Raw genomic sequence first — 27398 nt, 5'->3', positions numbered from 1 at the left:
CAACATGATTTGGACCTAACGATTGTTTTCTAATTTCCAGAGCTTTTTCATGAAACTCTATAGCTTTGTTGTAGTTTCCAGTTTCATTATACACAATACTAAGATTGTTTAAAGACGCAGCGACAACAACATGATTTGGACCTAATGATTGTTTTTTAATTTCCAGAGCTTTTTCATGAAACTCTATAGCTTTGTCGTATTTTCCAGTATGATTATACACAATACCAAGATTGTTTAAAGAACCAGCGACATCAACATGATTTGGACCTAACGATTGTTTTCGAATTTCCAGAGCTTTTTTATGAAACTCTATAGCTTTGTCGTATTTTCCAGTTTCTTCAAACACATTACCAAGATTGTTTAAAGAAGTAGCGACATCAACATGATTTGGACCTAACGATTGTTTTTGATTTTCCAGAGCTTTTTCATGAAACTCTATAGCTTTGTCGTAGTTTCCACTTTTGTGTAACATCACACCAAGACTGTTTAAAGACCCAGCGACATCAACATGATTTGGATCTAACGATTGTTTTCGAATTGCCAGAGCCTTTTCACAAAGCTCTATAGCTTTGTCGTAGTTTCCAGTTTTGAAATACACAGTACCAAGACTGTTTAAAGACGCAGCAACATCAACATGATTTGGACCTAACGATTGTTTCTGAATTTCCAGAGCTTTTTTGTGAAGCTCTATAGCTTTGTCGTAGTTTCCAGTTTCATAATACACAGTACCAAGACTGTTTGAAGACGCAGCGACATCATTATGATTTGGACCTAATGATTGTTTTCGAATTGCCAGAGCCTTTTCACAAAGCTCTATAGCTTTTTCGTAGTTTCCAGTTTCATAATACACAGTACCAAGACTATTTAAAGACGCAGCGACATCAACATGATTTGGACCTAACGATTGTTTTTGAATTTCCAGAGCTTTTTCGTGAAGGTTTAGAGCTTTGTCGTAATTTCCAGTTTTATCAAGTACATTACCAAGATTGTTTAAAGATGCAGCGACATCAACATGATTTGGACCAAACGATTGTTTTCGAATTTCCAAAGCTTTTTCGTGATGATTTTTAGCTTTGCTATACTTTCCGGTGTCATGGTATAAAAGACCGAGGATATGAAAATACCAAGCTTTGTCATAACTAGATTCTTCTGATTTAAATTTATCCAATAGTTCAAGAGCAAGATCGTATTTTCCAAAATGTCTTAATTTGTCAACAAAATATTGGAAAACTTGTAAAGATTTCATGTTGATTTTTGTCTTGTTGGTCTTTAATAATTGAAGAATTTTTTCAAGATGTGGTATTAATTTGATTTCGTCGTCTCTCTCTTTAAACATGTAAAGTGCTTTTGAAATTTGATCAACGTTAGTTTCATGTTCTCCATTTGAATGTTCAGATTGATAAACAATAATTGCTTTGTGAACAATGCAATGTAGACTAATGTCATTATTTTCTGAATGCAAGAACAATGAGCAGTCCTTTACACAAAGACATATATCTTCCTTTGAGTGTCTGGGATCAATTTCTTGAACATAAAAAACAATAATGTCTCGTGGTATAGGATCAAACGATATCACGGAAAAAAGTTTAATAACATTTGCCAATAATGAGGATTCTTCAGCATTTTGTCTAACAGCTAAAAGTGAAGCTTGTAACATACTTCTAGGATACACCGAGTTAAATTAAACAAAAGTGGCGTCCATGTTTTCTTCTTCTGAAGATATTTTCTTTAAAAATTGTCTCCAAGTAAATGAGCAGTTTGCTTTGTTTACACGACTGACATAATAACCAGCAGCAGCCAAAGCCAGCGGTCGACGATCTAATGCGTGCGATACTTCATTCAACAAATGATCATCAGCATGTTTAATAGTGTAATGCTTCAACAGCTGAAAACATTCCGTATCATTCATTCCATTTCTGATAGAAATATGTTTGTTAAAATCATCGTCTTGAGGTACGGCATCTATGTTCTGGATGGTTACTGTGATTTGTCCATTTCTCCAAATGGGATCACCTACTTGGGGAAGTAACGAAGAAATTTTGCCAAGCTGTGCCACGTTGTCTACAATAATTAACCAATTTTGCCAGAATTTTAATCGTGTGGATACCAACGATCGCAAATTCTTCACTTTGTCTGTGATGGAACAGTTTTCTTCTTCAAATTTTTTAATCATATAATTGTCACAGTTTAAACGGTATCCAAGTTCACAGTAAGTATTCAAAAGAGATTCCTCATTTTTTCCATCTAGAGTCATTACGAACGAAGTTTTATTTTTCCAATCACACGATATTTTTTTACAAACATCTCTTGCAAGTTGAGATTTACCACTACCAGGATTACCAGTGATGTAGAAGTATGTCAGTTTATCATTGTTATCATTCCTTAATTTTTCAAGATCTTTTGTAGTTTTATCTCGTAATTCAGTGCGTTCCACGAAAAAATGATTAGGTTTTGAAGGAAGAACTTGGAACGAATTAAAACAGTTTCGATGATTTTTTATTTCATTGATTTCATCGAGCGAAAATTTCAAATCTTGAAATGATTTTTCAATGATATTGACTATTTCATCAAAATCATCATCTGAACATTCCCCTTCATACCAATGTGCGTACTTGTTTCTTTCACAACGAAGTGCATGAACAGCATCCTTTGTGTTTTTATCAAGATGCTTTTTAACTGAATTTGAAAAAAGTATAGCATTGAATAATATCGTACAGTCCCACTTACTGGTGTCTCCATCCTGATATTTTTGACGTGTTTTTTGGTCTATTTTTCTTCCTGATTCAAAAGTGTAAAAATTTTTGCCACTTTTGGGTGTATCATCCCATTCTCCATGAGATGATTTGTAATGAAAGTTCCATTGTTTGATGAAAAACGAAGCAAGTTCTTTTTGAACAACATTAATTATTTGCAAAATGTAAAATAGGTTTCTTTTTTCTCTTGATTCTATCTGCAAAAATTGATGTATCAACAATATTGAAATCAAGTACTTTACTGTACAGTTCACGTGACTTTCCAAAAGACAGACATAGGAATTTAGATTTCTATAATCTTAGATCGTCATTTTTTGACGTCTTATATCTTTTAGACTATTTCTAAGAATATGATATAATGTTCTAGCTGATATCCTTTTCTTGAATATACCATGTAACGCTTATGGTAATGCCAACCATAGTCTATAACGCGTTTATTCAAACAGAACTTAGTAAATGTATTTGTTTTGCAACATGCTGTAACACATTATCGTTTTTTTCTTTGGCTACGAGGATTGAATGGTAATCGTAGAAACTTTCATCAATTTTCAGAAGACCATAAACTACTAAAATAATAATCTTAGCTATCTTTGATAAATATTACTTGAAACGAAAGTTTTTAATTTATGTTGATAAAATAGTATTTTTTGGGAATCATTTACGTAAAATCAGTTGTTGAATATTACTTTTCGGTTATGCTCAACTTTTTAAGATGAGTATTTTAAATACTCTTAAAAACTTTAGCATTTTAATCACAATTTTATTGCATTTACAATTGTAATTATTAACATAAAAATAAACAAAAGTCGCACCTGCATGTCAAAGAGCTACGTCATAAATCATTTCTGAGCTTTTAGAAAAGCCTTTCCGTTTTCAAAATGCTATATATAGAGAGAGAAGAATGTTTGTGAGTCACCCCAATGATATGCTCAAACTGAATACGCGAAAATGTTTGAGCTCTATTTCGATTTACTCGTTGATTGCGTGTCATTTACTTTACATTTCTCTATGGTCTCCACCAATTTACGAATAACGTTTGTGCTATGGAAAATGTGAAGTTATTAAAATGCTTTTGTAAAAAATTCAAAAGATTTCAACGTCATTAGGTCCCCAGATATTGCTTCAAATGAATAGTCGTTTTGCTTCCATGTTTCACAAAAGATATAAAACTGTGACCTTCAAAATTTTTAACAAATTTTACTGCTCACTACACTTAAGATTATGTTTGTTAATTTCAAATACTAGAGAAAGAACTTTTTGCGAGTTATTTCAATTCACTCGCAAACAACGAATTAATTCATCCACTCGCAAACAGCTAGTTATTTTATTCACTCGCAAACTTCTCACACTCGAGAGTGCCTTGCAACTGCATTGCTAGTCACTCGCTCAATCACAAATCGTCACTTTCGAGTGACTTGCAATTGACTCGCGAGTCACTCGCTCACTCGCCATTCGATACTCGCGAGTCAAGTCATGTTACTCGAGGTCGGTACTGTAGTCAAGGTCACTCAAACAGAGAAGGTGTATGCTGTAAATAAATGCCCAAATTTAGAAGTATGGAATCAGAGGTTTGAAACCTAAAGAATGGACAAAATTTCTAAATTTCTAAAGATAGATATGATGGAAGGAATGGTCAGTGTAAAGGATGATGTACGGAAGCATGTGTAGATAGATCAACTACTGAAGGATGTGTAGATAGATCAACTACTGAAGCATGTGTAAATAAAAAAACTACTGAAGCATGTGTAGGTAGAAAAACTAATGAAGCATGTGTAGATAGAAAAACTACTGAAGCATGTGTAGATAGATCAACCACTGAAGCATGTGTAGATAGAAAAACTACTGAAGTATGTGTAGATAGAAAAACTACTGAAGCATGTGTAGATAGAAAAACTAGTGAAACATTTGCAGATAGAAAAACTACTGAAGCATGTGTAGATAGAAAAACTACTGAAGCATGTGTAGATAGAAAAACTAGTGAAACATGTGTAGATAGAAAAACTACTGAAGCATGTGTAGATAAAAAAACTACTGAAGCATGTGTAGATAGAAAACTACTGAAGCATGTGTAGATAGAAAAACTACTGAAGCATGTGTAGATAGAAAAACTAGTGAAACATGTGTAGATAGAAAAACTACTGAAGCATGTGTATAAAGAAAAACTACTGAAGCATGTGTAGATAGAAAACTACTGAAGCAATGTATAAAAACTACTGAAGCATGTGTAGATAGATCAACTACTGAAGCATGTGTGATAGATCAACTACTGAAGCATGTGTAGATAGAAAACTACTGAAGCATGTGTATAAAGAAAAACTAGTGAAGCATGTAGATAAAAACTACTGAAGCATGTGTATAAAGAAAAACTACTGAAGCATGTGTGATAGAAAACTACTGAAGCATGTGTAGATAGAAAAACTACTGAAGCATGTGTATAAAGAAAAACTACTGAAGCATGTGTAGATAGAAAAACTACTGAAGCATGTGTAGATAGATCAACTACTGAAGCATGTGTATAAAGAAAAACTACTGAAGCATGTGTAGATAGAAAAACTACTGAAGCATGTGTAGATAGAAAAACTACTAAAGCATGTGTAGATAGAAAAACTACTGAAGCATGTGCAGATAGATCAACTACTATAGAAATGACAAGTGTAATTGTTACTAATTTACATCGTTTTGCAGGTGTTGTGCACAACCATGGCTGCCTAGTGTGTCAGCCCGGACTACGGCAGCTTAGCGGACACCTTAGACACTGATCCAAGCCCTACCATATGATCTTAAGCCAAAACAAGCCCGTGCTCCCAATACAAGCGCTTCAGGTGTCCGTTAAACTGCAGTCTAGCCAAAAAAACTGGCTGTCAGCTTAAGCGAAGAAGCTTTGTTGTTGTTCTGACGAGCTTTTTACACTTGAACGAGTCCCCCACCAATTGTTGCCAATTATATAGCAATTTTAAAAGTTAAAATAGTATCAGTGGAAGTTTTGAGAAAGTACTAGGATTTAGATGGAATGTAAATCGGATCGCTTTGTATTTAGCCTCTGGAAATTGGTTGAAAGAACAAACGCAATCATTCCAAGTAAACGAAATATGCTAAGTATACTTGCAGGATTATTCAATCGTTTAGGTATTTTAACTCCAGTTGTAGTTTGTGCTATAATATTGTTTCAGGAGCTGTGTATTGAGAAAGCTGAATGCGATAATGAGCTGGAAGGTGACAAGGAAAAACGATGGGAGAGATGGATAGAAGATTTAGAGAGAGTCAGGGATTTAGTTGTGGTGAGATGGGTGTATGTTAATTTACTTGGTAAGGTAAAATGTTACCTGCATGGGTTCGCAGATGCCAGCCAAAAGGCATACTGTGCGGTCGTATATTTTGTGACAGAGCTAAACGGTGCCTACCACGTAGAGTTGCTTACGTCAAAAACAAGGATAGCGCCAATAAAATTGCAGAAAATTTCCGGACTAGAAGTGATGCCAGCTGGAATATTAGCACAGTTGATGGACACAGTGAAGTTGGCCTTAGAAGGTTTTGTTCAATTTAATGGTACATACTGTTGGTTGGATATTATGACTGCATTGTGCTGGATCGGTAATAGGGGAGAATGGAAACATTTTGTGCGCCATAGAGTTAACAGATTTTAAGATTGAGCTGGAAGGATGACTGGAAACATTGTCCGGGTGTAGATAACCCTGCGGACTTAGGTTGAAGTAGAGTTACGACATCACAATTAAAGGAAAGTGAACCTTTGGTGGAAGGGATCGAAGTGGTTGTCAGGTCCCCAGTGTCATTGGCCATTGCTAAAAGAGGTTAAAACTACAGAGGAAAGTCTTGCGGAAGTCGAGAAACAGTATTGGCTAACACACAGATAGTAGATAAAGATTGTGTTATAAAATTTGGCAAATTTAGTAATATAGAGAGACTAATAAGGGTCTCATCTTCAGAGTCAAAATGGAGATCAGAGTCCATTTGACTTTAAAGATGACTACCGCTAAGATTGTCGAAACGTCAGTCAACAACAACAAAAACAGTCCTTCTCAGGACTTTATGAACCTGGACGATCATCATTTACAAACATATCAGTATACATCACTGACTAGAAACAATTGTTATAAAAATAGAAATACATAAATAAGAACCTCATGCAGAGTACATAATAACATTGAAATGAGCCAAATTCCAAAGGACTACTGTTAAATAATATAAAGTTTCACAAGCTTAAACTCAGGAGTAAAGGGATCTTCTTTCTATAATAGGATTTGAATGTGAATGATTAAGAGGTAATTTTTAAAACTTTAAATGGTTTTTTTCACTTCGTTAATGAAAATTCCATATATGTATATTATTGCAAAATTCAGCTCATATTATAAAAAGACCTTTGTTATTGAATAATCCATTGTAAATTATCAATACATTTTAATTATCAACTGCACGCAATTGTAAATACTTATAATCAATAAAAAAACATTATACATATAACAGTAAAGGATGCAATGAAAGTAAAACTTGACACTGTTAAACAAACATATGATCAAAAGTATAGTTTTGAAAGATCTGTGTTGCATGAATCAACATTACACAAAAAGTAGATTCGGTCGCGTTCTTCTTCTGTGTGTAAATACATTCTTCCTGTGTTTAATTTTTGCTTATTTTTCAAATTTTCTTACTTCTAAAAGAAATGTTTTGTTGTATAAAACTATGAACATTTTGCTACACACACAGAGATTAAGTCAAAAGTGGCGTCAGCAAGGGAGGTGAGGCATGATTAGACAAGTGCCCCCACCTACAGAAATTTTTACAGATCCCCCTTTTTTCCATAGACAAGTATAGTTTATAAAGAAAAATTCAGCGTGCTACATGTTGAATATGTTCTCATGTTATTCTGCCTCCCCCATACTTTTGAACAGGTTTTACTGTCTTTACCATGCAGCTTATTGTCAATAGTTAGAGAGTTGGTGTATCAACTTAAATATGATTTCTCTTGAATGTTTAGTCATACATTATCGAGATGCTTTAGTAGCAAAGTTGTTATGTAAAGTTAGTAATACAGTTTCATAATCTCACTTTACTTTCGACAAATTACCTACGTTTTAGAAATAAGACTTCATATATGACGACCGTGTAGACAAAATTATGTTTGCTTTAGTTCTTTACATGTCACATACCTTACAAAGATTAGAGATTTAATATAAAGAACGCGACCAAGTACATATCAGTTTAAAAATGGTGATCATAATTCATACCTTATTGTTACATCAATCTTTTATCCATATAAGTTTTGTTACATAAACACATTTAAATAGTGAACGAAGATGAAGAGTGAGTCAGGATCTCCTTCAACAAACGGTATTATAAAACATAAATGACGTCTATGTAGAACATTCTAGTTATATAACTAAGTATACATCACTGACTAAAAACAATTGTTATAGAAATAAAAATACATAAATAAAAACCTCATGCAGAGTACATAATGACATTGACATTAGTCAAATTCCAAAGGACTACTGCTAAGTCTTATAAAGTTTCATAATTTTTAAGTCAGGAATAGAAAATCATCTATCTAAGATAGGATTTGAATGCCAATGATTAATGCACGATTTTCGCAACGGTGGATGGATTTTTTTACCTCAATCAAAAATTCCATACATGTATATTCTTGCATAAGTCAGTTCATTTTATAGAAAACCTTTGTTATTAAATAAGCCGTTGTAAATTATGAATGCATGGCAAACATCAACTGCACGCAATTATATTTACTTATGATCAATAAAGACACTGTGGATACAACTGTAAAGGCTGCAATGAAAGTAAACCTTAAAACTGTTAAACATGATCAAAAGTATAATTTTAAAAGCTCGCTTTGTTGCATGAATCAACATTTCCCCAAATTAGATTCGAATGCGTTCTTTTTCTGTGTAAATTCATTCTTCCTGTGTTCAACATTTGCTTATTTTACAAATGTCCTTACTTTTAAAATGAATGGTTTGCTCAATACAACTAACAACCTTTTGTTAGACGCACAGCGATTAGTCAAAAGTAGCGTCGGCAAAAAATGGAGGTGATGCACGATTGGACATGCAATCCCCCGTACATAAACTTTCAGAGATTTCCATTTTTTCCATAGACATATAACAGTAAAGGATGCAATGAAAGTAAAACTTAACACTGTTAAACTAAGATATGATCAAAAGTAACATTTTGAAAGCTCTGTGTTGCATGAATCAACATTTTACAAAAAATATATTCGGTCGCGTTCTTCCTCTGCATGTAAATACATTCTTCCTGTGTTTCATTTTTCTTATTTTTCAAATTTTCTAACTTATAAAAGTCGTAATTATATGTCATAAAATTTGGTCATTCAAATTAACATTAGGATAAATCATACAATAAATATGAGTAAAGAGTTATAATATAAAAATAAATTACTTTGTAAAGAAATAAAGTCTAAAGGAGAATGTCAGATTCAAGGCATTGGCAGTTCCATGTTTTCCTTTGGGTGACCTCTGTGCTGGGAGGTTAGTTTATTAACTAGATATCTGTAAAACTAGATGAGGACCAGCATCCCTAGATTTTTTTTACCTCACGAAGTGCAGACTGTAAATGTTTGATTTATTTAGGACATTGATCATTTGAGGGGAGGTGTTGAATTGGTGGGTGGGGGCCTTTGCCTCTCAATCCGTTTGTTAATATAGATACTGTGATTGACCAAACGATATTTGAAAAGTTCTTGACGCTTATTTGTGAAGCTATATCACTTTGCCATATAGTTTACAGGGTGTATAAAAAACTAAAAAGTTTGGAAAACGTCTCCAAAGTTATCAGCGTGCAAGATATGCATAAACCTTGGGTGAAAATAGTTAGTTGAGCTTCCAATGGTTTATCTGATAGAAAAATTTTGGCAAGTAAGAACCATTTTTATTAAAAGTGAAAATTATGTTCACGCAAATAAGGTTAAAATATTACTCATGCTCAAGGTAAGAACTAAGGAAGTTTTTGGAAATTTGGCTTGTACTAGGTCATATAAGTAAAGAGCATTTTCAAATCTTGAGCAAGTTTGACGTAAATAATATTAAATATATAACTTTATTTAAACTATGTTAATTAAATCTACTTCATTCAGTACGGGTATAATTGGAGGGTACCAATATGTACGCATAGCGTACCTATTTTGTTAAATTACAGTGTTTTGAGAGATAAACCCAAACGCCAAGAAATGAAAAAGAAACGTGAATATTCATAACTACGATAAATAACGTTATGACAAATGGCTTCGCTTGGCCCCAAATGTGGACACTGTTTTTTTTCAAAACAAAACGAAATGGAAGGGAAAACCTGTGGATCTGGTAAAAAACCCTCCAATAAAAGAAAAGATCGAAAATTTAGAAAAATTTCCTCAAATTTTTGTAGTTTTAAGATGTTTCATATTTTTGTTGTTTTCAATGATCCCGATGATCTACTTTAACATTCAGCGTAGTCGGATCGTACGTCGTTCATATAAAACATTTAAATTTACAGAGTGACAAAAAAGTGGGCTGACTGCCCTATTAAACACAGTGAATATTTTGTGTTGGAACAAAAGAAACGCAAACTTTGGTAGTGAACAAAAAACGAAAGAGTGCAGAGTGCTAACAGAAATTTTAATAAACAGATGAAAAAGGAAAACTAACAGCAGCCATATATAAATCACACAAAAAAATTATTCAGTCTGTACGACCTGACCATTCACCTGCCAATAACAATGAAAAATGAAATGACCAAAGTGACGTCATGACTTGCATAAAAATCATTTTTGATGTCTACTAGATTTCATGAGATTTAAAATTTTATATTGTTTCATTAAAGACCTTCATTAATAGCTGGCTTTCACTCGTGTGTTTTGTCAGAATATTTAACAATTGTGAAAACTTAATTTTACGGAAATTTTTAACGGCTGAATTTGAAAATGTGCTATACTAGTGAACATTATCCATAACTAAAGTCACAAGTGTGAATCTTTCAGTAAGGACGTTTGCTTCAGAGTGCTTCTGTCCGACTTGCTCTGTTCATTCATTGTCCATTTAGTAGGTCTAGAAACAAAGCGCTACTCTATAAAAAACACGTTATAAATGTCCGCATGAGTGATCAAAAACAAAACTTAAATATATTGAAAAGAACAAAACTTTAATACCTGATTTCCAAACGTTTTCGTGGTCAGTCTGATTCAGGTGAATTTGTAGGTCTCTTCCTTTCTTTCCCACCGCGCAGTTTTCACGTTTATATCATAAAAATTTGTTGTAACAATTTTATTTTAGAATTTAATGAACCCTATTTGCACCATGGCAATTTTCTTTATAAACGTTTGATGTAATTAGAAAAAGTAGCAAGTGAAAGCCAGCTATTTTCTTAAAGCAAGTGACATCTTTTATTGTCATTTGATCCTAATTTGGGTGTTTTTCACAATTAAGGTTTAAATTATAAAAATAGACCATCAGGATCCTTTTTTAACTATCTCATGCAGTTACTCATACAACACTAATCTACTAAACTTACAAACCACAAGACATGGATCGTGTTTTTACATTCGCTTGTTTTCAATCTTTGTAGAATAGTCCAATTACTTCAATGTTAATGTTCATACGGACATATGCCGTTATGCAATGCTCATTCAATATGTTTATACCATTTCATACATGAAGTAACCGGCATCATCAACCAATAAAGTTGCTCCTAAATCATGAATCCCCTTTTTAATCAATTACAGTTTACAATGCACTCTTATGGTAACTTCGAGCGATGGTAAAGGGACCACTTGAATACTCCAGTTATATTATCACTCAAAGAATGCTTAGTGAAGAGTTGATCTTCTGTGAGTATCAGTTGACCACCCTTATGTGGGTTCATATAACTATGGGGCCCATCATCATTATGTGAACAAACAACTGACATTAGCAAAGAATCCAAATTACAAATGAACATTCTTGGCCATGAATCACCATGACACATGAGTAATGACAAACTAGTAAGAGTAATAGAAGTGAACGACACAGGTGATAAAGGACTTTCACAACTCCATCCATGTGGGATCTACAATATAAGAAAATACGAAACACATGTATGAGATTTCATGATGAATAACTCTGCATAAGACGATAATTCGCGTTTTTAAATTCCTCATCAGATATATTGAGAATGAGCAAAGTGTAATATGTTTTCTGCTATACTATCCAAATGGTAGAACATTTACCTACATTGCACGAATAGCTTTAGTCAGTTGAGTTTGAACGATGCAACAAGAAATTTCAAACGATCAAAGGCTTAACATTGTGATCAAAGCATTTTACAGTGAGAGTTTTCATAATTGGAATTCGAGAACAACACTAAGACTAGTTGATTATTCCAAGTAACTCATACTTACTTACACAGTAAAAAAACAGAATTTACTTTCTTTCTACAAAGTTATAGTGACTAATTTTCCGTTAAAGTTGAAGATAAAACACACGAATTTAAATATGTTAAAATTTTTTTAATTGACGTCATGACTAAATTTGTAACCTTTCATAAAGACAATAAGGAATCCTTCAATGCATTTAAATAAAAAACTTCATAAGAATTTTCCGATATTTTGCGCTTTAATGTCGTTATGCAAAGTAACGAAACATGATGTGGTAGGATAAGATTAATGACACGATAATGAATTTAGAAAGTAGACTTTCATTTTGTCCAAGTATTCATTGAATCTTGTAGTCCTATACCTTGAGAGAAGATTTAAGGGCATTCTCTTTGCCGTGAAGTGTCTCAACTGCTAAAAATATCGCAGGGAGTCGTAAAAATTTGAGCAAAAGACAATTACGGCTCTCCTTCATTGCAAGTCTACACCACAATCTGTGAAAACTGTACCTCTGTGCACTCAACCACATGGTGTGTTAGACAATAGTAATGACCAATGTCACATTGAAAAATCAAACCAAAAATCAGTAGCATCAATAAAAACCATTGAGATTTTTACGAAAACAATAGAGATAAATCGAAAAGCAAATAATCATATATAAACTGACTAAATATAGCAAGGATCTTATAGGTGCATGTATGTAAAAACCATCGGTAACAGCTGGAAATATTGTCTGAAAAACAGCAATCCACATAAATTCGTTGTTTCGACAATACTTGCGTTGACAGTTTAGAATTTTCAATCATTTTGCTTGTGTTTTCGTAAAACATATTTCTCAATGGTAAGTTCTATATTTAGATGATTTGTCAGTTGGTTCGATAGCATTATGAAACGTACAGAATAATTATTGACAAATTCTAAGGCATCTTGGAATAAGTTCACAACTCTTTAGCAATTTTGTGACTTAAATCTTAATTATGTACTCATTAAAGTGTTGTTAGTTTGGCTGCAAAATTTATTAGATTTCAGAGCAACTAAATGTTGTAACATTTAGGTAAACGTTCATTCATTATTTCTTTTTGCAAACATGAGGTAATATTCAATATCATGACAGTAAGAACAAATTATTCAATGGAAAATTGCTTTAACAACTAATAACCAACATAATCACAGTTGCAGTGCGCCGCCAGAACGATATTTGGCGGGAGGAAATATTCATGAATGCATTATGCATATGATAATTCGCTAAAAATTATAAATTTCAAAGCAACTTTATACAACATAGCTACTTGGCAATGTTCTAAAAAAACAAGATTGTTTCCCTACTTTACGTGAAGACAACGAATGAATAATAGATAGTCAATAAGTAGTTAGGCAAAGAAGACTACTGGCAATGTTCTAAAAAAACAAGATTGTTTTACTACTTTACATGAAGACAACGAATGAATAATAGATAGTCAATAAGTGGTTAGGCAAAGAAGACTACTGGCAATGTTCTGAAAAAACAAGATTGTTTTACTACTTTACATGAAGTCAACAAATGAACAATACAATAAAGCTCACCAGAAATCTTATAAACAAATAATATGTTAAATCATTATGTGTGAGAACAAGTCAAAAATAACATCATAACTGTCAAGTATTGATGAACAAAGAATATGTTAAGTGATACAAAGACCGAAAGAGTCTCGAAAATTTAATTTTAAACTTTCATAAACTATTGCGAGTAGTATTAAACTTTCATAAACTATAGCAAAAAAACAATCATAGAATTTCAATTTGTATTATAATGATTTGTTAGTTTTATAAAAATGATATGACTAGTGGGAGAGTTCAAAGAAATTGATTAGTTGTAATATTCATGTCTTTAGACGCGTGACATGACTGACGTCAAATAAGCAACCTTCCTTCTATGACAGTAAGAACAAATGATTCAATGGAAAATTGTTTGAACAACAAATAACCAACATAATCACAGTTGCAGTGTTCCGCCAGAACGATATTTGGCGGGAGGAAATATTAATAAATGCATATGCATATGATAATTCACTAAAAACAATAAATTTCAAAGCAAATTTATACAGCATATCCAATATATATAAATATTCTCCTTCCCCTCAAATATCGTTCAGGCGACGCCACAGCACAGTTTAATATCTTTATAGCATATTCTGATAAGGCAAATCGTATATCTTAACAGGAAAAATACATAGTTATTGGACTGGAAATGTTTTGTAAGTTGTTAAAATTGTTTAAACCAAACATGTAACACACAACAGGGTTGGGTTGGGAGCTGAAGTTATTATTTGAAGGTTTTTTAAAACATTACAGTGGAATATATATTATTGAAGACTTAGCCTTTGCACTCTACACGTTGCTTCGTTGTAGGGTAAGACTAAATTTATAAAAAGTGTATAAATGACTTAACAGTTGGTGAACAATTTACATTTTAAAGTCACATTTATACACCGCGTAAACACGCATGATAATTCTTTGTCTTATGTCTTACAAACCTTCAACTGTTCGACGGTTGAAACTTTTAGGTTTTGATATTTAACGTTCTAGAAGTTGTATCAATAGATTGTTATGCAAAACAAAGAATGAAAGCAAAGGCGCATTAAATTGGGCACAATCGACATTGATAATGTTATGTCGTGACAATGTACAAAGATTAGCAAAACTATTTTGCTGCATTGAAAATTATGAACTTAAATTTAATAAGTGATGCTGTATATTTTAAGGGATTTAATTTACCACAAGCGGAGAGGGAGACTGAGCCTGCAGGTAGTTTTACAAACAATGAATAAGTGATTACTTAGGGATTACATAGGAGATGTGGTACAAGTGGGACTATCTCTCAAAAGTCCATTCAACTTTTGATTTTGCGTTTGAATTTCGTATCAGAGTAATCATGTAGACGCATTTACATAAATTTTTGAAAATTTTTCGCCAGAAGAATCATTACAAAAGTAAGAAATAAGAATAAGCCATTTTATTTTAGATATATTTGTAAAACTTGTAGTTTATGGTAACATTTCGTCAACAGTTTCAAACTATTCATATCATGTCTGAGATTCAATTTGTGACAAGGAAAATTGTGCCGAATCAATTCAATCTTCCAGTTCATTATACCTTAAATTAAAGTATTTATCATTCACACATTGATATATTTTGAAGCACTCATTTTAATTGCACAGTTTGCACTGATACCATAAAAATGATTTTGTTGCATGTCAAATAATATTGATACTAATTTTATCTGCATCTAAAATGTGTTGACAAGGTTATGGCCAAGTCAACATTAAGGCAACTTGCGTGAAAAAATTTACCACATTGATCACAACCCAGCCAGTCTTCATTGTGATCCTCTCTGTATAATTTGCAAACAGCCACATTTTGCTCCCTGGAGATATTCATAACGAATTCCATATAAAATTATTCAACCAAATGTTATTTATGCTTTAACTTGTAATATCATCATAGCAAGACCCAAGCAATGTTGAAAGGATTCGTTTTCTCAGTCTCCATGTTTGCTGGTTTTTGATAGTCCTAGCCAAGGGCTAGACATGGAGCAAACTGATGTGAAATGAGCAGTTACTGAATAATCATGTTCGTAAAAATAGCTATTCAAGTAAAGTTAGGCTATTTCAAGCTTACCAAGCATATGTACACTCCACAGTTATACATATCTTCCTGTTTACAATGAAGTGGCTCAAAACATTGCCATGAGCTTGAGTTCCAACCTGTTTTTACATCTACAAAAGCACTAAAGCAGTAAAGTAAATGGTTTGAACCCGGGAGTATCTTCAGAGTCAAATGACATCTTCAGAGTCAAATGACTCTGAAGATGACTACCGCTAAGGTTGTCGAAACGTCAGTCAACAACAACAAAAACAGTCCTTCTCAGGACTATACCAACCTGGACTTTTGACATTTACAAACATGTAGCACCAAAGCAGTGATAAACAATGACCACATGAATGATAATATTGATTGTCGAAAATGATTTTTGGGCAAATCTTTTTTAGGTCAAGTTTGATAATTACCTTAGTTTGTTTATATGATACATCATCTGTGTATTAGGTGTCTTTTCCTCTGCACTTCCTCCAAGTGGGTCAAAGTAGGTTGTTTTTGAGAACTTATCTATAGCCTATATTACACAAAATTACTGTTGCATTTAGTTAAAAATTTTCTCTTGGTTAATTAAGAAATTAAATGAGTTAATGCTTCTATAGATTCTAATTTTTGCATGTAAATCTGTGGACTCATGTGGGCTAAGTATGTGTATATGCATGTCTATATTTTATTATTGCCTTCATTGATTAGCTCAAATACTTACCAGTAGTGTCAAGTGATTGCCATGGATGTTGATTGGAAAAAGGATAATTTTGGTTTGGTGAAAAGATCTATTAGCTCATGTGCGTCTTATGCTTGAGTTGTTTTTAACAATCTGTGAAATAAATGATTCTGCTGCAAGAACAGTAGTGTAGTTTTCAGTCAAACTCCAATAATAGCCTCTATTATCTAAAATCAAAAGAAAGCATAGTTTGAAGAGATTTCCTCTCCAGTTTTATGTGTACATTGCACTCATGGTTATAAACAATTACTTATAATGATAAATAAGAAGACTATATTAGACGTTTTTTTCTCTTACAGAGTCAGTCAGCCAACCAAGTTTAAATGTGGTGACTTCTTTTTCAATAATTTTTATTTCTTTTTCAGTTATATCGTTTGGACTTACAAGACCAAAGATCTACTGTTGATACATTCACAGGACCAAATTCCATCCCAATATCTCCAAGACACTGTCTTTCTGTAAGTGCACTTATTCCTTGCCTTGGAGTCAGAAACAATGAATTGTATGTCGACTGTTTGCCAGTATCAGTGTAGGTGCTATATTATTTAAAAACAAAGTACATCATAATACATTCACAATTTCAGCTCGTTTTGCAATGAATCACTGACCTTTATTGTTGTTCCAAGTTGTTGATTGGCGGTACTTCAATGCTTTCTTGTGATGCCTGGATTTGCGCTGTTTCACTCTCATACAACAATTCTTGCTCAACTGGCTCTTTAAGTGCATTCTGGGACGTAAATTGTGTGTAAAAATTATAATTTGTAAAAAAGATTTCGTCAGTCGAGGTTGCCAAAATGAGAATTATCTCACCTTGTTTGATGATACAGCGCACTTTTGACTTATGTCTGGGATCATTGTTGTGATATAGTTATTAACATGCTTCTTTTTGCAACGAAGAGGCAATTTTTTATGAATTACTTGATGATACTCCACATTTGTTGATTTCAAATGCTTTTTTGTTGGACTATTTCTAATTGGCAAACCTTCACTGACTGGGAAATTTCGATTTAAGATTTCGTGCATTTTATTTGCGTAGTCAAGCGCTTCTTGCAAAGATAGCTAAAGCTCGTTGACGATGAATGCCTGATTTCGAACAAGACTCAACTTCTCCAGCAATAAATTTCGCGTATGTGCAGTTTCCTTTAGTTCGCAAGATTTTTCTGTCTTAATTTTGTTTTAGTTTGTTTCACGTCTTCTTTCATCCTCTTGCACTATTACGTCATAAGTATGCTCTGCAATCTCTGCGTTGTTCTTGTTTTCATTATGAGTCTCCTCGTGTTTTCTCTTTTTTTCATTTTCTTCTAGATTCAAGCCATTGTCCAATGTTATTAAAAATGCTTTTTTTATAGTGTTGCGGGAGGGCTGTGAAATTCCATTCTTCAAAGGTATTGAAAATTGCGTACATGTGTTTACAGGGAAATTGCGTTTTTCTCCACGGATCACAGCTATACTTTGGAACACTGAGATTGATTTTATACCATTTAGTTTTGTCTGATGAGCACCTAACGCAGAAATGACCGCTGCTATTGTCAATGCAATCAACATCGTTATCGCGAAATTGGCGCGATGCGAATGAACTTTTCATAAAGTGCTTGATAAAGTGGTTTGGATGATTATGCAAATAGTATGGAACATTCTTGTTGCACTTTCTGTATTGGCTGCTTTGTTTGAAGTTGGTGTCTTTGTAGTGCTGATAAGAGTCTGGAAGAAATGACTCTATCATCATTATAACTGAACCATATATTGACTTGTCGATAGCTCTTGGAAGATAATTTTACTTAAAGTGCCTGTTTTGCGATTCGACGCCGTTGTTGGTGTTCACTATATTAACATCTTGTTGTTTTCTGAAAATTTGAGCCCACCGTTCTTTGCAAGTCATCCATGTGTTTTCAACGTAGCTTTAGATATGGGCTTTCTCATAAGCTGATGAGCTTCGAAGAGCTTCCAATGCATCGTCGAATTGATTTTGATGTGTTGATCTTGCCACTTGCTGTAAAAGGTGGAGAAATTCTTGCTGTTCTGACGAGCTGAGACCGTTTTTGGCCAACCGCGCCCATCTTTGCCAAGCCTGAATGCGGTGAAAGTCACATATATAAACATGCGCGTCTGGAAACAGCTTTACTAAGGCGTTTCTTTCTGCCGTTGAAAAGTCTACCATGAAGTAAGATGGTCGCCACCATATGTTCCAGCTCTGGACTACATCTAATGCTTCACAGATAGATTCGCTGTCCTCATTCTGACAAATGAATTCAGCCACAACTATATACCCAACATTAGTATGAACGCAAATAAAAAATAATGGCAACGCGTATTTTGTGGTTTTGTACGTCACATCCATCAGAGGCAATTCGGATCCATATATTTTCAATAGCATTTGTTGCCAGCGTTCTTGGTGAACAAATAGAAATGTTTGCTTTTTTGCCTGCCAACTATTATTTGCCGTTACTTCTTCCGTTTGTTTGTAAAAAATATTGCATTTTTTATTTGTTTTCCAGGCGTCAACTTTGTGTTTTAGAGATTGTTGGTCATCTTTACTGCATTTATTGACAGCAATGGCAGCACTAGAAATGTGATTGTGCAAATCTTGCTTCGTCGGATAACATTTTCTGCAGTTTGCACCAGGTCGTTCGTTGGATGGTAAATTTTGGGAAAGCTTTTTTTCTACATATTCGTCCAGGCACCGTTTTATCTCGTTGGGTTGAGTAACGTTCTTACTGACAAGCTCGTGAATTTTATTTATTACTCGTTTGTCAACGTTGTTGCTGATTTTGACAGAACTTCCAACTACATGATTCTGGTGAGGGTCACGTAGCACTTTGATGAGGTGTTCATATTGTTTGGAGTCTTAGAAATGTCTGCTCTTAGTTTATCTAAAACAGTTTTTCGCTCTTTTCAAGCTGTTCGCTGTTGGATAAGAGTTTTGTCAAAATAGTAGTCCTTAAAAACTTTTATTTCACGAATCTGGATTGTTGCTGGGCAGCCAAATTTTTTACTGTTCTGCAATTTTTGATATGTTTTGGTGGCGTGATTGTGCTCAGCAGATTTTTTTGTTTATTTGTTCCTCTTCACGAGTCCTAAAAATGGTCATTTTGCTTAACCTGTTGATTAAGAATGTGATAACTGTTTAATCTATTTCGTTGTAATACAGCGTTTGAAATCTGACCTTTTCTGATCCATGTATGCAGTGCCTAGTTTCTGTGCTTTCTATGGATTTCCGAAAATCGCAATTGGTGCATTGCCTTTATTATCTTCGAAAACGGGTGGAGCTATAAAAACATGTAGAGATGATGCTTAGGTCCGTTGGTACTTTTGTAATAATTAGCGTAAATTAGAATTTGTAAAGTAAACTCCAATTAACACTTTTTTCCATTACATATTGTATTTTTGCAGTGCCGTACTTTTTGATGCTATGCACTGTTTCCTTACCATTAGTTGAAAAGCGTTTGCGGTCTTTGCGTTTGTTGTGCGTTTGTGAAAAAACGAATGATGTCGACGATAACAAAGCGTAAGATTCTAAGATCCTCTCCAAACTTTCAGCACCTCCTTCATATTCTGCCTGCAAATAATGCTCTTGTTGTCCAACACTATTGAAATATGTCCTAATGAATTCAATTTCCTTGTTTCGCATATCTGTCGCAGTTATGTCAATTGTTGAGCTTATACCACTCGCCAATAGGGAGCTTTACATTTTACCTGAAAAACAACAAATATCTGCTTTGCACTGGTTATTTTATAAAAGAGAAAAAGATTTTTGACCTTCAGTCTTAAATTTGTACTCACCTGCTTTCAAGTTCCAGGAAATATATCCTCGGTTTGCATAAACCCTATCCTCGGTTTACATAAACATTTGCAAAGCTTGTTTTTTCCATTGTTCTCCTTCCTTTTGTCTCTACACTACAGCTGTCATAATCTGTGTCATAATGTTGCTATTATGTAAATGGCTCATCATAATGTGAGAGATGTGAAATGAACAACTTTTAAAGATAATGATTTTGTCGTTAGTTTGTCTAGGGGCTATTACTGCACCTTAATTTACAGCCTATGCTTTAAAAGATGTTTGCAAAAAGTTGGTTCAAGTAGGACTTTTCAGTTTTTTTTATCAAAAAGAAGGCAATAAAATCTAGAACTAAGGGGATTAATTAATGGAAAAAGTGAACCAAATTTTCCAGTGACATATAACATACCTGAACGTAATGCTTTTTATAAATCTGTATGTTATGCAGTTTGTGGTGGGTCCAGTTGTCATGATGCACCAATAATTGCTTACTATGCTTTGATGATGGCAAAAAATTCCTGGTTTCAATTGTGTTCTTGTTCTATGTTTCATGGTGGAGATAGTGTCAGTACAGGAATATTGGCTGCAGCTTGGTGGGGTGGTATGCATGGTATGAAAGGTGTATCCCTTGGAAATTATAGGAACCTGGAATATGGTCATAGGCTTATGGAGCTTGGTAAGAAATTAATGAATAATTCAAAAATATGAAAAACTAACAGGATAGTATTTATTTAACAAAATTTATGTCATAAAATTCTGTCATCCCAATATACTTCAGTAAGTTTGTGAATCATACAATAAAAATTGCTACTTGGTTATAACATAAAAACAAATTATTTTATAAATAAAGTCTAAAGGAGAATGTCAGATTCAGGGAATGGTCAGTTCTAAGTTCAACTTACGACGATTCCTGGGCTGTAGAGTAAGTTTATTGACCAAATATCAGAGAAACTATACATAGACAATGACCATTACATCTTAAGGTTAATTTTACCTCACAAAACACAAACTGCAAACGTTTTGTTCAGTACCAAAAACTTCTGAGGGAGAGGCGAGTTGACTTAAGCTAATTGGCAGGTGGAAGCCTTGCTCCTACGGTCTATGTGTTTAAAATAGGCTTAACATAATTAGAAGGCACAATTTTCTTTGAAACAAGGAGCTTCCAAGTGTAAATGTAAAGCTTTGTCATCTTCCTAAGTTTTATCATACATCACACCTAGATTGTCCAAAAGACTTAGCGACATCAACCTGACTAGTTCCGAACGTTTTTTTGCGAATTTCCTTAGCTTTTTTGTAAAATTCTATAGCTTTGTCGTAGTTTCCAGTTTTATCAAACACATTACCAAGATTAATGAAATATATGGCAACATGAACATGATTTGGATCTAACGACTGTTCTCGAATTTCCAGAGCTTTTTCGTGAAGCTCTATAGCTTTGTCGTAGTTTCCACTTTCATAAAACACAATACCAAGATTGTTTAAGCACCCAGAAACATCAACATGATTTGGACCTAACGATTGTTTTTGAATTTCCAGAGCTTTATCGTAAAACTCTATAGCTTTGTCGTACTTTCGAGTTTTAGAATACACAGCACCAAGATTGTTTAAGGACCCAGCAACATCAACATGATTTGGACCTAACGATTGCTTTTTAATTTCCAGAGCTTTTCCGTAAAACTCTATAGCTTCGTTGTACTTTCCAGTTTTATGATACACAACACCAAGATTGTTTAAAGACGCAGCGATATCAACATGATTTGGACCTAACGATTGTTTTTGAATTTCCAGAGCTTTTTCGTAAAATTCTATAGCTTTGTCGTGGTTTTCAAAAGTAGAATAGACATTACCAAGATTGTTTAAAGACGCGGCGACATCAAAATGATTTGGAAATAACGATTGTTTTTGAATTTCCAGAGCTTTTTCATGATAAGTTTTATCTTTGCTAAACTTCCCCGTGTCATGGTATAAAAGACTGAGGATATTAAAATACCAGGCTTTGCCATAACTAGATTCTTCTGATTAAAATTTATCCAATAGTTCAAGAGCAAGTTCGTATTTTCCGAAATGTCTCAATCTGTCAACAAAATATTGGAAAACTTGTAAAGTATTCATGTTGATTTTTGTCTTGCTGGTCTTTAATAATTGAAGAATTATTTCAAGATGAGGCATTAATTTGCTTTCGTCGTCTCTCTCTTTAAACACGTAAAGTGCTTGAGCTATTTGATCAACGTTAGTTTCCATTTCATGTTCTTCATTTGAATGTTCAGAATGATAAACAATAATTGCTTTGTGAACAATGCGATGTAGACTAATGTCATTATTTTCTGAATGCAAGAACAAAGAGCATTCATCTAAATAAAGACATATATCTTCCTTTGAGTGTTTGGGATCGATTTTTTGAACATAACAAATAATAATGTCTCGTGGTATAGGATCAAACGAGATCATGGAAAAAAAGTTAATAACATTTGCCAATATGGAGGATTCTTCAGCATTTTGTCTGACAGCTAAAAGTGAAGCTTGTAACATACTTCTAGGATATACCGAGTTAAATTTAACAAAAGTGGCGTCCATGTTTTCTTGTTCTCCTAAAGATAATTTCTTTAAATATTGACTCCAAGTAAATGAGCAGTTTGCTTTGTTTACACGACTGACATAATAACCAGCAGCAGCTAAAGCCAACGGTTGACGATCTAATGCGTGCAATACTTTATTTAACATATTATCATCATCATGTTCAATAGTGTAATGCTTCAACATTTGAAAACATTCCATATCATTCATTCCACTTCTGATAGAAATAAGTTTGTTAAACTCATCGTCTTGAGGTACGGCATCTGTGTTCTGGATAGTTACTATGATTTGTCCATTTATCCACATGGGATCACAAACTTGGGGAAGTAACGAAGAAATTTTGCTGAGCTGTACCACGTTGTCTACAATGATCAACCAAATTCGCCAGAATTTCAATCGTGTGGATACTAAAGATGGCAAATTCCTCACTTTGTCTGTGATAGAACAATTTTCATCTTTGAAATTTTTAATCATGTACTTGTCACAGTTTAAACGGTATCCAAGTTCACAGTACGTTTTTAAAAGAGATTCCTCATTTTTTCCATCGAGAGTCATTACAAACGAAGTTTTATTTTTCCAATCACACGATATTTTTTCACAAACCTGTCTTGCAAGTTGTGATTTACCACTGCCAGGATTACCAGTGATGTAAAAATATGTCAGTTTATCATTGTTATCATTCCTTAATTTTTCAAGATCTTTTTTAATTTTATCTCGTAATTCAGTGCGTTCAACGAAAAAATGATTAGGTTTTGAAGGGAGAACTTGGAACGAATTAAAACAGTTTCGATGATTTTTTATTTCAATGATTTCATCGAACGAAAATTTCAAATCTTTAAATGATTTTTCAATGATATTGACTATTTTATCAAAATTATCAAAATCATCATCTGAGCATTCCCCTTCATACCAATGTACGTCTTTGTTTCTTTGAACACGAAGTGCGTCAACAGCATCTTTTGTTTTTTTTGTCAAGATGCTTTCCAATTGATTTTGAAAAAAGTATACCATCAAATAATATCGTACACTCCCACTTACTGGTGTCTCCATCCTGATATTTTTGACGTGTTTTTTGGTCTAATTTTCTTCCTGATTCGAAATTGTAAAATTTGTTGCCACTTTTGGGTGTATCATCCCATTCTCCATGAGATGATTTGTAAAGAGAGTTCCATTGTTTGATGAAAAACAAAGCAAGTTCCTTTTGAACAACATTACTTATTTGCCTAATGTAAAATAGGTTTCTTTTTCTCTTGATTCTATCTGCAAAAAATTGATGTATCAACAATATTGAAATTAAGTACTTTACTGGACAGTTCACGTGACTTTCCAAAAGACAGATATAGGAATTTAGATTTCTATAATCTTAGATCGTCATTTTTTGACGTCTTATATCTTTAGACTGTTTCTAAGAATATGATATAATATTCTAGCTGATAGCCTTTTCTTGAATATACCATGAAACGCTTATGGTAATGCCAACCATAGTCTATAATGCGTTCATTCAAACATAACTTAGTAAATGTATTTGTTTTGCAACATGCTGTAACACATTATCGTTTTTATCTTCGGCTACGAGGATTGAATGGTAATCGTAGAAACTTTTCATCAATTTTTAGAAGAACATAAACTACTAAATTAATAATCTTAGGTATCTTTGATAAATTTTACTTGAAACGAAAGTTTTTAATTTATGTTGATAAAATAGTATTTTTTGGGAATCATTTACGTAAAATCAGTTGTTGAATATTACTTTTCGGTTATGCTAAACTTTTTAAGATGAGTATATTAAATACTCTTAAAAACTTTAGCATTTTAATCGTAATTTTATTGCATTTACAATTGTAATTGTTAACATAAAAATAATCAAAAGTCGCACCTGCATGTCAAAGAGCTACGTCATAAATCGTTTCTGAGCTTTTAGAAAAGCTTTTCCGTTTTCAAAATGCTATATATATAGAGAGAAGAATGTTTGTGAGTCACCCCAATGATATGCTCAAACTGAATACGCGAAAATGTTTAAGCGCTATTTCGATTTACTTGTTGATTGCGTGCCATTTACTTTACATTTCTCTATAGTCTCTACCGATTTACGAATAACGTTTGTGCCATGAAAAATGTGAAGTTAGTAAAATGCTTTTGTAAAAAAATTCAAAAGATTTCATCGTCATATGGTCCCGAGATATTGCTTCAAATGAATAGTCGTTTTGCTTCCATGTTTCATAAAAATATATAAAACTGTTGCCTTCAAAATGTTCAACGAATTTTACTTGTCACTACACTTAAGATTATGTTTGTCAATTTCAAATACTGGAGAAAGAACTTGTTGCGAGTTATTTCGATTCACTCGCAAACAGGGAATTAATTTATCCACTCGCAAACAGCGAGTTATTTTCATCACTCGCAAACTTTTTTACACTCAAGAGTGCCTCGCAACTGCATAGCGAGTCACTCGCTCAATCGCAACTGGTCACTCTCGAGTGACTCGCAATTGACTCGCGAGTCACTCGCAATTGACTCGCGAGTCAGTCACTCACTCGCCATTCGATACTCGCGAGTCAAGTTATGTTACTCGAGGTCGGTACTGTAGTCAAGGTCACTCAAACAGAGAAGGTGTATGCTGCAAAAGAATGTCCAAATTTGGAAGTATGGAATCAGAGGTTTGCAACCTAACGAATGGACAAAATTTCTGAAGATAGATAAATGGAAGGAATGGTCAGTGTAAAGGATGATGTACTGAAGCATGTGTAGATAGAAAAACTACTGAAGCATGTGTAGATAGAAAAGCTACTGAAACATGTGTAGATAGAAAAACTACTGAAGCATGTGTAGATAGATCAACTACTGAAGCATGTGTAGATAGAGAAACTACTGAAGCATGTGTAGATAGAAAAACTACTGAAGCATGTATCATATTACTTAACACTAATCATTCTGCACTGAAGATGGCATTCTGATAATGCCGAAACATGTTTGCTCTCAAAAAAATCGTCGTTTTTCTTTGGGTCAAGGGGAGAAGGTTATGAGTTAGTAATGATTGTGATGTGATGTACATTCGAGTAAATGTATCAAAATAAAATGATCGAAAATGTTTACTTTGTCAGACAGAATTTCTTTTTTTCTTTGCATGCACAGATATGAAAGGCAAGTGTATGGTACCTTTAACTTTACACAAAGTTGTCCATATTTGAATCACAAGTTTGCCATTTCTCAATGATGTCAGATAAAGGGTTTGCAGCATAAAACATGGTTTTTATGGACCTAAATTAAATAAGAAAACATGTTACATTAACAACAAAAACATTTTACAAATTTTTTCACGAAATAGAGGCGGATCTAGGTTATGACAGAACACATTATATAGCACCTAATAATAGATTTAAAATACAATATCAATAATTTTGTGGGTTGAAAATTTTAAAAGAATATTTTGAAACTAAACTTTTACCGATAGAGTTGTTTAAAAAGTACTTTAAATTTCAAATACATATTTTTTCATACATCTAAAACAAGAGAAACAAAACACATTTGCAATTTACAACAAACATTTGCAAAATTATTTAGCTGCTTAAAAAAACTGGAACTTAAATACAATAAGTGATACTAGTTTATTGCAGATATAAATCAATTTAATGAAGAAAATTTCCATATTTCCAAAACAACTAGTGCCTTATAAATGTCATTTAATATCACGACAAAGTTATAGAAATAACACACATATTTTACAAAGATAAACATACCTTGCTTCAAATGACAGTGATTTGTCTTTGGTAAGCAAAGTGTTGTTGTTTTGATTGGTAACTTTGTTTGATTGGTCTATAATTACAGAATTACCATTTCTAAAGGTTATCTATAATATATAATTTATGGTATTTTGGCAGGGTTGCTGGAGCCAAGAGGTTAATTGTGGGAAGCTTTAGTTATTATTTTGAAGGGGTTTTTAAGACATTACAGTAGAATGAATTAATGAATGAATAATTTATTTCAACACGCGAACCATTGTCAACATGCAAGTTGTTTTCCATATGGGGCATGCGCAAATTTTACAGAAACAAATTTAAAAGAATACTAAATTACGCATTTAATAAAAACGACAATTTTTTTTAAAATAGACATGTTTTGACATCTCATGATGCCATCTTCAGTATAAGTGAAATAATAATTAATACAAGGTTTATATAAAAGTAATATGATACATAAATTACAACAATTATAAGGAAATAAGATAAATTAATGGGGAACGTCCGAACGGCATCATGTGATGTCGAAACATGTCTATTTTAAAAAAAATTGTCGTTTTTCTTAAATGCGCAATATCAATAGTGCTTTTACTCAGTTACGATAATACTAAATTAACAAAGTACAGTTTCTAAAACATTAAATTACATTCTATAGAATACAAACGTAGCTAAGTATTTACATTTAAATATTACGACATTATTTGGGAAAGTGAGCAGCGATTCTGTTTTAAATAGACATTAGAGAACGATTCTTTGAGGGCAATAGGTAATGAATGATACTAAAATTGTATTCAAAATGTAAAATGACTTAACTCTTGGCGAACAATTTAAA

General features: G+C 33.2%; 1 protein-coding gene and 1 long non-coding RNA gene across 3 annotated transcripts; both read right to left on the bottom strand.

The window, feature by feature from the left end:
• Positions 1-1374: 1374 nt before the first annotated feature.
• Positions 1375-26065, bottom strand: LOC124448850. 2 transcript variants are annotated; one of them, XM_046999832.1, is made up of 3 exons: positions 25986-26065; positions 24706-24774; positions 1375-2950 (listed from the first exon to the last, which is right to left on the bottom strand). In XM_046999832.1, exons 2-3 carry the CDS (start codon positions 24709-24711, stop codon positions 1682-1684), a joined length of 1275 nt encoding a protein of 424 aa, XP_046855788.1. In that variant the 5' UTR covers positions 24712-24774; positions 25986-26065; the 3' UTR covers positions 1375-1681. The 2 variants fall into 2 exon arrangements, with proteins under 2 accessions (XP_046855788.1, XP_046855787.1); XM_046999831.1 differs by lacking the exon at positions 24706-24774 and adding an exon at positions 3566-3634.
• LOC124448877 lies at positions 21459-22040 on the bottom strand. The gene is made up of 2 exons (XR_006949295.1): positions 21630-22040; positions 21459-21503 (listed from the first exon to the last, which is right to left on the bottom strand). It is a non-coding gene; the product is annotated as an uncharacterized LOC124448877 (long non-coding RNA).
• Positions 26066-27398: the final 1333 nt, after the last annotated feature.

Source organism: Xenia sp. Carnegie-2017, unplaced genomic scaffold (genome assembly GCF_021976095.1).
Source record: "Xenia sp. Carnegie-2017 unplaced genomic scaffold, XeniaSp_v1 HiC_scaffold_23, whole genome shotgun sequence".
Classification (NCBI taxonomy): Eukaryota; Metazoa; Cnidaria; class Anthozoa; order Malacalcyonacea; family Xeniidae; genus Xenia; species Xenia sp. Carnegie-2017.
The sequence above is the reverse complement of the archived record's forward strand: the minus strand, read 5'-3'. Positions and strand labels throughout refer to the sequence as shown.